The sequence below is a fragment of the Cetorhinus maximus genome, chromosome 15 (genome assembly GCF_964194155.1).
Source record: "Cetorhinus maximus chromosome 15, sCetMax3.hap1.1, whole genome shotgun sequence".
In the NCBI taxonomy this organism is placed as follows: Eukaryota; Metazoa; Chordata; class Chondrichthyes; order Lamniformes; family Cetorhinidae; genus Cetorhinus; species Cetorhinus maximus.
This window is the reverse complement of record NC_135893.1, coordinates 72,080,894-72,093,969: the sequence shown is the minus strand read 5'-3', so window position 1 is coordinate 72,093,969 and position 13,076 is coordinate 72,080,894. Positions and strand designations below refer to the sequence as shown.

The following is a 13,076-nucleotide window of genomic DNA, read 5'->3' as shown; positions in this document are numbered from 1 at the left end:
TGGAGGGTAGTTACCAGTATTCCTCGTAAACTGAGCACACACACGTCAGGGCAGCAATCCGGAAGGTACCATACAAGTCGCTCACAGGTTGTCCCCGTGCGTGATTAGCCTTGCAAAAAAACGTAACAGTGCTGCACATTCAAATGAGCAAAAAAAAACCCCAAAAAATTGAGAACATTGAGACTTTTCGTAATACACATTGTGTGAGTAAAATGAATCCCAGTCACTTATAGCAGTGTGATTGATGGGAATTACTCAACCATCTGCAATCTGGCTGGGAATAGTGGTGTCACTATATGTATCTCCTGAGACAAGGCCCTGATTACTATTGGGGTCCCCTAATACTGCACAGACAGGGCTTGGAGTCTTCCGTTTTTTTCAATTCAGTTTCCACAGCTCATTTGTAGAATTTACTAACGGAGCCACTGGGGGAAGCTGAGATTTCTGTTCTGAGAATTATTAGTGTGAAACAAGCCCAGTTGTCAGTTTTGAGGATTGCAGTGTTCTTGTGGTATACGAGGGATTTTGCTGATCACTGTTAAAAGGGAAGGGAGAGGGTACAAGAATCTCTCCATAATTGCAACATAATGCTCTTTATATTAAAGAGCCAATTTCCCATTCTGTAATATCGCCCGACACTGTCCCTTGCCTCAACCCATCTGCTGCTGAAGCCCTCATCCATGCCATCATTACCCCTGGACTTGACTATTCCAATGCACTCTTGGCTGGCCTCCCATGTTCCACTCTCCCTAAACATGTCATTCACAACTCTGCTGCCGGTCCTTACACCCAGTCCCTTTCACCAGTCACGCAGCTAAGCACATCTTGATTTTAAAATTCTTGTCATTGTTTTCAAACCCCTTTGTGGCCTTGCCCCTCCCTTTCTCTGTAATCCCTCCAGCCTCACAATCCTCCAAGATATCTGCACTCCTCTAATATTGACCTCTTGAGCATCCCCAATTTTAATTGTTCCACCATTGGTAGCCACACCTTCAACTGCCTCGGCCCTAAGCAGAGGAATCCCTCCCTAAACCTCTCCGCTTCTCTACTTTCCTCCTTTAAGACACTCCTTAAAACTTACCTCTTTGGCCAAGCTTCTGTGCATCTGCCCTAATACCTTGTACTGAGGCTCAGTGTCAAGTTGTGCTTTACATCGCTTCTGTGAAATGCCTTGGAACATCTTATTATGTTGAAGGCACCAAATAAATGCAAATTATTGTTGTTTGTTGTTGTTAAGGCCTGTAAAGAAGATAAGAGTGGTTGTAGCAAAGTTAAAATACTTGTAACAAACCACCAACTTGCCCATTCAATCCAATACAATATGACCAACACATTGTAAATTTAATCTTCCCCCGAATGCGTCCAGAATATAATCTTGCTTTCCATAGGACAGTGCAGGATCCCTTGCAATTCATTTGTAGTGGAGTTTGATTTTTTTGGGGGCAATGGCTGTATCTGAGTCCATAAAAGAAGGGTTACAAGTTGCCTCAGTGTTTTCTTCAGGATCCATGATGCATGCACATCTTGATCCTGTCTTAAGAGTCTTATGAAGAATTTAACCAGGTGAACATACGAATTAGGAGCAGGAGTGAGCCACTAGGCCTCTTAAGCCTGCTCTGCCATTCGATAAGATCATGGCTGATCTGCTTCCTATTTGTTTGCTTTCCATTGATGTAGAACCTGGAAGTAAAAGCGGCAGAATTTAAGGAAGTAGCTAGTCTACGAGTAAAACATTTTGTACTGTTGATTTTAACATTGTCTTTTTGTATCTGAGTTTTTGCTGTGAAGTCATGACCTTCGAATCTCACAGGACATTGTGTGCACAATTTTTTTTTGGGCCTAACATTTGCACAATAGCCTGTTCTTCTGTATTGAGTGGAGTTTGAACCAACAACCTTCTGACTTAGGAGAAAGGGCACTAACCACTGAACCAAGACTTGTTGTACATGTGTGTGGCCCATCTATATCAGATAGCTCATTGTACATCTTGTTGTTTCAACTGATCAGTGAGGGTTTAAGCCACAGTAGAAGTACATTGATGTATCCTGTATGTTACTGCACAAGCTTATATTTCAGTTCTAGTGGCAGTAATGAACTCAAAGCATTATCCTTTGTAATGCTTCAGCATGTAGCTTTACCATGTTGCTGCTGTGGCCTCTCTTTACCTCTTCAAGTCTGCCTCTCTTTACGTCTTTGTTAAATGCCAAGCATCTTATCTGTTCTGGGCAATGCCACTGGTTTGACTGGAAAAAGGACAAGAATTGGAGAGCTCAATTCCCTAAACCCCCATTAAACACCCCAGAACCCAAGCTCATAAAGAAGGGGTTTGTGACTTATTCTATCACAGTTAACCAGTGACCGGGATTTTGTGTGCCCGCTGGCGTTGGGCATGTTCGTTGGCTTGAGCAGATAATATGGCGAGAAGGCCAAAAATCGGTTTCACGATGCCGTGAAACCAGTTTGCGATGGTCCGCTCCACCTGTCGATGGTGGGCCATGTTCCCCACCATCGGACATCGGGAACATCATTGTAATACATCAGCATATCAGTACAAGGCCAGCCCGCCACACTCATCCCCCCAGCTGGATCATCTGCCCATGTCAGCAGGAAAATACGCCGGTGAAGAACACGTCTTGAGAAGTATGAAGTGCAGAAGTCGGGATTTACCCACCAGGGCTTTGCTCACACCGTGGACATCCGAGAAGCAGAAGATGCTGAAGACCAACACCAACGGGATCCTGGAGGAACATCGATGGCATGCTGTGTGGATTCTCATGGACATGGCTCCGCCGAGAAGCAGCTCACGGAAGTTGGAAAGTCACCGTTGATGCTCACAATGGGTGATGGTTGAGGGGGTGGGAGAGGAAGGTCTAAGATTGACTGGGAGAGGAAGAGATGTCAGGGTGGGTGAGGTTGGGAGGGGGGGAACTGTGATGGGGGAAAGAAAATAGGTGACTGGGGGAGGGGAGAAGATGGGGGAGTGCACGAGAAACTGATCCTGACCATGCTGTCCAAATCGAAAGTGAAATGACAGTTATTGTGGGTGAGATCAGGTGCTGCATGGGAGTGTGATCAGTGGGTGGACAGGATGCAGGTCAGCTCAGATGGACAACTGAAAGAGAACCCCAGCAGGCAGCACTCAAAATGCTCAGGACATTGAGGTGAGTGTGATATGGGAGAATGCTTGCACGAGGCTCCAAAAGGCCCTGCCCCGCACACACACACACACACACACACACACACACACGTCTCCCTCCAGAATCACTCATGGGCCAACTGTTCCCTCTGCAGTGACATGTTTGAGGGGCTCACAGGCAAAAGCACTCGGAGGGAGAGGACAGCCTCTGAGATTCCTCAGTGGATGACCCAGGGGTGTCCAGCTTCCGCTCTCCTCCCTTTGGGTGCCTGGGGGCGCCGGCCTGACTCCTTGAGGGGAAGGAGCACCCAGAGGGTCATCGAGGTGCCCCATTTCCCTCTCACGTTGCTACTGCAGGAACTCACCCATGGCTACCGTGGTGGAGTGCAGGTCTGCGCACATCTCCACGTTCTGTTGGACCAAGGTCTCCATGGCGTCTGTCATCCTTCCCATGAGATCTCTATGTGTGCATATGTGGGTACCACTTCACCAGAGAGCAGGCGGATGCACTCCTCTGACTTGCGTGCCATTCTGTTGAGGGCTTGCAAAACTCTGGGTGATGTTCCCCTGCCTTCTGCTGACTCTCCAGGATGAGTTGGAAGGCCAAATCCAGACACTTGTCGTCTGACTTGGAACTCACAGATGCCTCTTCCCCAGCAGTCCTCCGAGTGCAGGGGAACTCGGCTGAACCTGCCTCTTCATGCTGCGGACATGTGTCCATGTGGTGACCACCAGACTGTGAACCCGAGCCTGCTCGAGATCTAGGTCCCCCTGAAGTAAATGTCTCTGAGCTGGTAGAGGGTGTGGGTAAGCACTGTGATGGGTTTTCCAGGCTGCTTATTTCCAGCTCTTCAATGGAGGAGGTGTCCTCTTGGCTGGAGGTGAGGACCTGGATGGAGCTGAGGGACTGGCTGGCTGAGGGTGTCGGTCGTTTGGCAGAGCTCCCTGTGACCCAAAGTAGAGACAAGTATTGCATGGCAGCAGAGTCAAAAGCAGGAGAGAGAGCACTCACATTTGTGTTGAGAGAGGGCTGATGTGGTGCAGGATCCTCACCATCACCGCAGGCACGGTCCACACCCTCACCAGTCAGCGCGATGACTCGCTCCTCAAAGTGAGTGAGGGGCCTAATGTGGGCCACTCCACCCCCAGTCTAGGACCTCTCCCTGCTGATGTGAGCCAGCTTCTCCTGCATGAGAACAGATGGAGAGAGTGTGAGCAGGACACATGGCACTGACTGGAATGTTTGTGTGGTGAGCGGAGCCATGGATGGGATGAGGACGTGAGCCCCAGAGGATATGAGTCTGATGGAGATGTGAGGGTGTGTGTGAGAGTTAGTGGTGTTGTCCCTTGAGGTGTGAGATCCCTGTGGGTGTGTGATGGGTTTGTGAGTGCGTGAGTGTGAGAGTGATGAGAAGAGTGAGTTACACTGGCGGAATGGATGAGGCCATTCATCCTGTAGCGGCACTGGGTGGCTGTCCTCTTTTGCAGGGCATTGGTGCTGACCACCACTGCCACCGCCTCCCATGCTGGATTGGTGATGCCGCTGCCCATCCTGCAGCCAGAGCGGGGGTAGAGGATATCACGGTGGGCCTCCACTGCATCCAAATGGCGCTCAAGGGATGCGTCATTGAACCTGGGGTCTGCAGTCTTCTTGCTTTTCAGGGCCATGTCTTTTTTGCAGCAGTCGTGGGCTGGAAGCACTGAGAGGTGTGCGAGCGGCTGGAGTTTAACTATGGTGCCCAGCGTGCTGAAGCGACCAGGTGATGGCGTGACGGGTGAACGAGAGCCTGCTCGCCATGGAAACGGAGCGTTTCCTGGGAGCGCATAATTAATGTGGCGTGTTTGGGACGATACAGCGTGAAAATCTGCCATTGCAGCCGGCGGATAAAACATTATTTTATCCGCCCTCTACTGCACTTGATGCAAATCTGGGACGATTCTGCCCAGTGCCTCTGATTACTGGGCAATTAAAACTAGTTAAGAAGGGAAAAGCACTTACCTCGTTTAGGCTCAGAAGTTAGAGGAGAGAGGAGAGGAAGAAAAATTTACAGTTTCATAAATGTGGATTAGTGCTGCTTATCTGACGCATGATGTGTTTTCTCTTCCGTTTCTGTTTAGAAAATAGATTGCAGTCCCCCTTGATTTTTAAATATACGTGTATACCATGAATATGGTACCTAATGTGGTCATATTCTCAGAACTTGCATTGGTGATTAGAGTATCTGGGACAGACCTTGATCTCCCCAGCATTGTAATTGTGTCATTGCCTCTGAACGTATACTTGGAATGAACACTATCAAAATTACAGTGTAGCACAAGATTGTGTGCACCGTAGGTATTGGACTTAAGGACAGGGATGGGAACTGGCACTGTTTTTAAGTCCAGCCCCATTTCAATCCATTAGTTCAGGAGGTGGTTTTGAAAAGGCATTGCAAAGGTGGGAGCTTTAACGCTACAATAATGTACGGTAAGAGTAAATGTTATACTGCTTGCTTTTGCTGTGTTTTGAATTGAATTGAGTGTGAGTAGGGATTTCTTTTTTTTGCATTGTAGAGTGGTTAATACTGTGGACAATAATCTAGCAGATCCTGACTGTACTGTCTCTCACCCCCTTCCCCTCCCTTTCCCCAAATCAGGTGATGCCTACCCCGGTGGCTCAACTCCTTTTCTTGGGGGTTTCGTCGCCAGTGGCCTAGGGACCTCGACTGCACCTCCTGGAACCCCTGCTCCTTTGCCCTCTGACCCTTCCTTCCGTGGACCCAACCCCACAAATATCCAGATGGCACAGCTCTGGGTTGCATACCCTCCTGAAGGTAATAAAAAAACAATTCTCAACTGCACTCACTTCTTGGGTTTTACAGTCAATGCGTCGTCTGCTGGCAGCGAGGATTAACAACAGGTTTAGCAATCAGCCCTTACATGTGTTGCAAAGTTTTTGTTGGAATGAACTAGAAAACAGAAAGCGACTTGGATGTGACTTTGTTTATTCAATAACATACTGTCATCTACTGTTACCCAATCACCCGGCCAATAAAGTGACGCCATTGGTTTAGCAATCCTATCAGCTGACAGGGAGCAGCTTGTGTGTTTGTTTCCTCTACTGTTTGTAACTAATTGTACAGCAAATTGTGAGATTTCCATTCTCCTAAACTGTAACTTTGTTTTAAGATTGTTAAATGTCTAAGATCAGATCCTCGCTTTTTTTTATATGTTGATGCCACGTGGCGAGACTGGGGAAAGCTGGGATTGTTCTCCTTAGAGCAGAGAAGGTTAAGGGGAGATTTAATAGAAGTGTTCAAAATTATGAAGGGTTCTTGATAGAGTAAATAAGGAGGAGCTGTGTTCATTGACATGGCGGCAATAATCAGAGGACATTCAATCTAAGGGTATTGGGAAAAGAGTGGGGGATTTGGGCATTGGGGGGGGTGGAGTTGGGCGTTCAGGGGAGGAGTTGGGCATTGGGGAGGGTGGTTGGGCTTGGGGGGGTGTGGTGGGTGGTACAGAGATGATGATGTGATTTACACACATTTTTGTGCACTGCCTGAAATGCTGGTTAGCCATTCTCAGAACCCAATGAACTAGAGTGGAAGCAAGTCATCCTCAATCCCGAGGGACTGCCTAAGAAGGAAGAAGAAAGTTGGCGAAAGCAGATTCAATGGTACCTTTCATAAAGACTGAAAAGGGGGGAAATAATGGGCAATGGGGTCAAAATGTTGGGGGCGGGGGGTTGTGGAACAAACTAGAAAGCTCTTTCAAAGAGTCTGCACAAGTAAGATGGAGCGAATGGCCTCCTTTGGTACTGTAAAATTCTATGATGAAGGTAAAGCAATAGACTGCAGGAATACAGGAAGAGGCTGTATCCGAGGAACTGTCATGGATTAGAATATAAACCTTCAGAAAGGAGGTGGAAGGGGAAATGAATAGTTTCTGCATTTTCCTAATCAATCTGGAGAAAATACTTTTGGCACTGAATTCTAATTGAATGCACATTGTTTGCGGCTCTTCCCTCACCCATCTCCATGGAAAAGATGACTAGTTGAGAATAGAAATAAGTCACTCGTGTCCCTGCTTGGCTGCCTTTTTCAGTATTAGTTTTTGCTACCATTGTGAAGGAACTTGCACCCCAGCCAGCCTCCAGTACACAGAGCTCACCTGTCATCTCATGTTGCCTTTACCTTTGCGCTCATTACCAATGGTTGCCAGCCCCTCTAGGATTGTCGTAGGCTCTCCAAGAATTCAAGATGAATCTAGTCACCACTATGAGAAACCCAAAAGAAAACTCATAGCGGCATTAAAATAAAAACGTGTGCCTTTTTTTTCCATTTCCTTTGGACACTTTGGCTTATTAGTTAAAATATTGGAGTTGACACAGGTGGGGTGGTTAGAGATAGAAAGTCAGGTGATGGCACCTCCAGGAATACCTCCAGCCAGAGCTGGCAAACCTGCCATTGCTGCCGGCAGCAGCCCATGGGCCTAGCAAAGATCCATCCATGCTTCCACCTCCAGGCAATATTGTTACAGTCACCGTATTACACCACTACACTGTTGAACCAATCTAAACTGGTCATGTAGAAGAGGCGGCTGGCAATTTTGAGCAGTGATTTGCATTGCATGATGTAACCCATGCGCGCGTCACTAAATTATTGTTGCGTTCAAAAATGTATCAAATTTTATGTACCCTCCGGATGATATATCTGTACATTTTTAAAAGCTGTGTGTACCTAGGGAATTCTAAAGCCATTGGAAATCATGCTAGACATGTTCTTTTACATAAAATCCCGTCACAGTGATTAACACATTGCATTTCCTCCAGTTGATTATTCTCTTGTACCTGGGCATTGCCTGGGATCTGGTTTGTAACCACCTCCTTGACCAAGATGCTAGACACCTGTGCCAACATTGCTTTCTGTGGCTCGACATCAGTGTTCTTTGTCCCATTACTTTCCCATGTAGAGCTTTGCAATGTTCTTTTTATGTTGAAGGCGCTGCAGAAATGCAACTTGTTGTTGTAACTGGAAGTTTGTTGGGGGAAGTGTTTAATGATACCAAATCAGTTCAGTCATCTGGATCAGACCCCGGCCATTTTGCTAGCCAGTGCACTTCAGAAGTTTGGGTTACAGCAGATTGATAGCACAGTGGGAACCCAACGCCACAAACAGAACCTGGATAGCTGAGTGAAGCTTTTCCCTCAGGTCTGTCCCTTTGGTTTATCCCTAACTGATCCAGGCCTTCACTCTGGTTCAAAGCTCTCAAGGATGTCAGCGGTTCCCTGCTTTAAGCTTTACCCCTTTTGAGATGTCAATAAGAATTAAGACTGGGTCAAGTGTCAATAGGAAAGCAGATATAGGAGGACACACACCTAATTTAATAATCTAAACATAAAGTTTAATTTAAACAGAAGGAAAAATTGTAAATCAAAATCTTCGTATTATTATCCAAATCTACCAGGTGCTTTAGCTTCAGCTGGACCCAGAAGGCCCCAAGCATATTAGCTGACACCATTTTCTGCCTCTTCAATACCACTCTGGCATGGACACCACTGAAGAGAGGTGTAAGGCCACCTTTGCCAGGTTCAGCAATGGGCCTAGAAGAAGGCCCTCCTCCCACCTGTCTGCACCCCTCCACCCCAGATGGCTAAAGATCAGGATTTTAAATTTGTATTTACATTTATGTTCAATGGCTCTGTGTTTTCAATCCTAAAAACTCACCAGCCGATGTCCTTCTAGGTAGTGAAGGTCGTGGGTTTGGAAGATGCTCCTATGGAAGCCTTGGCGAGTTGCTGCAGTAGTTTGCACACGCTAGAGCTAAGGGTATGCCACTGGTGAAGGGAGTTGATGTTTAAGCCAGCAGATGGGGTGGCGATCAAACACTGCTTTGCCCTGGGAGGTGTTGAACGGCTTGTGTGTTGTTGTTTCTGCATTCGTCCAGGCAAATGAGGTGTGTCCCATCACACCCCTGACTTGTGTCTTGTCAACCAACGACATAGAGACTGAGGATGAGCCACTCTGCAGAAATCCCAACCTCTGGTCTAACAAAATAATAGGCATGGAGAAGATGTTTCCACTTTTGGGGAATCCAAGACTAGGGGCCATAATTATAAGAATAATTAATAAATCCAGTAAGAGATTCAGGAGGAACTTCTTTACCCAGGGAGTGGTTAGAATGTGGAACTTGCTACCAATGGAATAGTTGAGGCAAATGGTATGGATACATTTAAGGGAAAGCTAGTTAAATTCACTAAGGAGAAAGGAGTAGAAGACTATGCAGATAGGGTGAAATGAAGAGGGGTGAGAGGAGGCTCATATGGAGCATAAACACCAGCATTGACCTATTGGGCCGAATGGCCTCTTCCTGTGAAGTATGTTCAATGGAAAATTTTCTCTAAATCACTGCACAAGTGAAAAATTAAAATAATTTTCATTCCCTGCACTACCTCTCTAAGATTCTTTTACTCCCACCCCTGAAGACCCTTGACAATGGCTCAACCAGGAGCCAGTGCTTAGGCTGGGATTTCAGAAGGAACCTTGTTCGTACCTGTTGGTGCATACCCAACACCTGAGTTGCTTTGGGAGTGAATCCTACATTTGTGGTCAGCACTGAATTTTAGTTCCACTGGGTCATTTAGATTTACGAAATCTGAATGTGAATCCGGTCAGCCAGCTGATTAGGTGGCTGTAGAATAGAGTGAGAGAAGAGCTGAGATGAGTTACTGAAGGGGTAGTAAAACAGCTGTAATAACTAAAAAGGTCTTGTTTTCGCAGTAGAGATGCCATTTGCTCAAGCCAAACCTGGTCTTTCCCTGCTTTGTTGAGTTTACTTTGCCATTCAAAATAATAAAAAGATAGGTGTGGTTGGCAAACGGTGAATCAGAGGCAACTCAGGCCAAGCTTTCTGTTCTTTAGCAATGACTCATGCACTTATTGTAACGAACCCCGTTTCTCTATTCAAATACAATCCATCCATCTGTGAAGCAATCTAAAAATGGAATTAACCCCTTCACTCCCGCACAGCTGACTGTGGGATTCCATTTGAACTGTGGTGTTTTCAGTTCCACCAGTCATGTTGCATTTATAAGTACTGAGTGAGAATTGTGGTGATTTGGTTTATGATGTTGTTAGTGTTACCACTGCACATGCCGATTTTTGATGAGTTACTATTAATAACGTTATGAAACAAATTATAGTCCATACCACTGATTTTAGATTTAGTAGGTGGTTGCTTAATTATAAGTATGAGTAAGTAGGGCTCCATTGATTCTGAAACTCTGATTCTGACCTCTGACCTCTATTTGGAAGGACCAGGATTACTGAATCAAACTGGGTTGCTCGAAGGACTTGTGTTGGGCTGTAGCTCCGAATTTCTAGGGCTGCACTCAGTTCCTCAATTGGGCAATTAGCATTTTCAGAAATCAAAGCTCTAACTTGTTCCCGGTGAACCATTGTGAAGGCAGTTGCAGTGATGCATGCAGTTGCCTTTGGCTATCTGGGGCCTGTTTTACGGGGTAGCAGGGACAGGATAGTGCCAAGTGAACAAACCTAGAAACGGAGCTTGGATCTTTGCTTTTCATTAGCTTGGCAGTCAACTTATGTATTGACTGAGTACGCAGCTGAGTACACCAAGTGGGGTTCACTCACTGTGATACTAATATATTACTGTGTTCACATTAAAAACTGCCTGTCGCATTTTATAATGGAAACTATCCGAGGAACACAGTATTACTCTGGCTCTAGACCTGAATTTTATTTAATGCCTTACTATAAAAACATGATGTGGCGCTATAAGAATACCAGCTTTTTTTTCCATTCCGATTGCTTCTTTCCCAAAGGCACTGACTCATGCTGGAGTACGTTTTCATCAACTGCTCAGTTGCTCAATAACTCAGCCAAGCTGCCAGCAAAGATAGTGAGTTGGCATAGCTGTGCAACCATGGTGTCAGCCCAACCACGCCCGACCCTGTCTTCACCTGACATTTGTGAGCGCTATTCTAGCAGGAGTCACTGGATAGTTACCAGGAAACCACATCCTCTCTGACGCACACATCCGCCTCATCCATCTTGACCTCTTTGCAGGCTTTGACACAATTGACTACACCATCGTCCTCCAAAATCTCTCCTCCATTTAATAATTGGACGGGATTTCCCTCACTTGGTTCCAGCCTCACTTGTCAAGACACAGCTATAACACCTCCACTTCCATCTTTCCTTCCCACTCCTGTACCAATACCTCTGGAGTAGGCTAAACTTGACACCCCCTGCTCGTCTTCACTAGCATGTTGCCCCCTTGCTGCCATCTTCCAAAATCATGGGGCTGAATTTTGCCACGAGCACCAGGAACCTGCTCGAGGCGGCAGTACGCCTTAATCTGGCTGAATTTTATCGGGGCAGCCCAATTTACAGGTCGCCTGTACGTTCATTGTTCAGTTTAGGCACAGCAGGCAGCTTCCAAAGGCAGAAATCAGGACAGCAGCCCTCACTGTGTGACCAGTGGGAGTGCTACTGAGGGTCAGGGAGCGGGAGTGACAGGGAAACACTGGAGGCCCCATCTGGATCTGGGGAGTGGCTAAAACCTCATTAGGCCCATGACGACTGGAGACATTCACCTCACTCAGTGGCAAGGCTATGACATGGGAAGGCAGCAGCCTGGCCATTTTGTGCTGGAAACATTTCCATCTCCCTCAACTGTGACTCAGCCTCAACCTCCCGCTGAGTAGCCGCCTCCTGTCACTTGGCGAGTTTCAGACACAACGGGGAACCCACGCAACACTGGCAGAATTGTTCTGCTGCTACGATCATCAGCATTAAGTGGTCTTTAATGAACTTGATTGCATTCCCACTACTGCCGCACCTCCAGGAAAAGCACGAGGATGTGGGAAGCTGTCAGGAAGCCGATCCTGATGCAATTTTCCCAGCACCCACACCCCACTGCCTCCAAAACCACCTGCACGCGCCAAATTTAATGTTGTCCCCATGATGGGTTTGGTAGCTGGGGGAGGGGTGGGGCGGGGGTTCATTTAATCAGGCAGGAGGGGGGCTGGTGGGGACGTCATCACCTTCCCACTCCTGCCCCAGTTAGTTCCGTGGCGAGAAGGACCATGGATGGCCTTCCCAACCTGCTGCCAATTGAAGCCTTTAAGTGGCCAGTTGATGACCGCTTAAGGGCCCCATCCCACTGCTGCCGATATTAAACCAGCGGCAGGGTTGCCTGCTGCCATGCGGGAGCACAACAAGCAAATCTGTGCAAGTCCCTCGTTCAAAGGTACTCAATGCTTGATCAAGGGACCCGGCATTGGGGAGCAGGAGGAGTCATGCTGAGGGCCACCCCCTGCCCTTGATGTTGACCCCCTACACCCGTTCCCCTGCGGCCTCCTCCTTGCAAAACCGCTCCCACCATCAATTACCTCTGGTCTGGGTGCTCCACGATCCTGGGCCCCCAGTAGATGTCGTTCTGGCAGCAGCCACTGCCTTCCCGGCAGCACTGCTGAGCCAAAGAGTTGCCAGCCTGTAATTGGCCAGAAGCTCTTGGCAGGCAGGACTTCCCACCCCCAGGGTTCTTGATCCCATGGAAGGCCCACCGATTGCCTGTTAATTGCCTGATTAGCTCTCCAGCCGACGGCTGAGATTCCCATTATCACCATAAAGTGTCCCCCCTGCCCCAACATCTCCACAAGGCTGGGAAAATTCTCCCCTTCCTGTCATGTTCTACTTTTGCACTGATAACACCAAGCTCTATTTCCCCACCACCTCCCCCCACTGTCTCTGTTTAACCAGCCTGCTTGTTCACCCTCCAGTCCTAGATGAGCAGCAATTCCTCAAATCAGATATTTGGAAGATGAAAGCAATTGACATTGGCCCTCATCGCAGACTCTGTACCCTCACCGCCAATTAATTTCATGCCTATCTATGATCATTGTCTCTGGTTGAAGCCAATCAGGCAGAGCTTT

At 47.3% G+C, this 13,076-nt stretch overlaps 1 protein-coding gene across 8 annotated transcripts in view; it reads left to right on the top strand.

The window, feature by feature from the left end:
• tnrc18 (trinucleotide repeat containing 18) overlaps nt 1-13,076 on the top strand; it is a 158,922-nt gene that overhangs the window by 49,393 nt on the left and 96,453 nt on the right. For 5 of the 8 annotated variants that reach the window (XM_078558627.1, XM_078558626.1, XM_078558623.1 and 2 more), the window contains exon 3: nt 5,773-5,949. The exons of the other annotated variants lie outside the window; for them this stretch is intronic. In XM_078558627.1, coding sequence (XP_078414753.1) covers nt 5,773-5,949 — 177 coding nt within the window. The remainder of the gene's footprint in view (nt 1-5,772; nt 5,950-13,076) is intronic. 8 annotated transcript variants of the gene reach the window in all.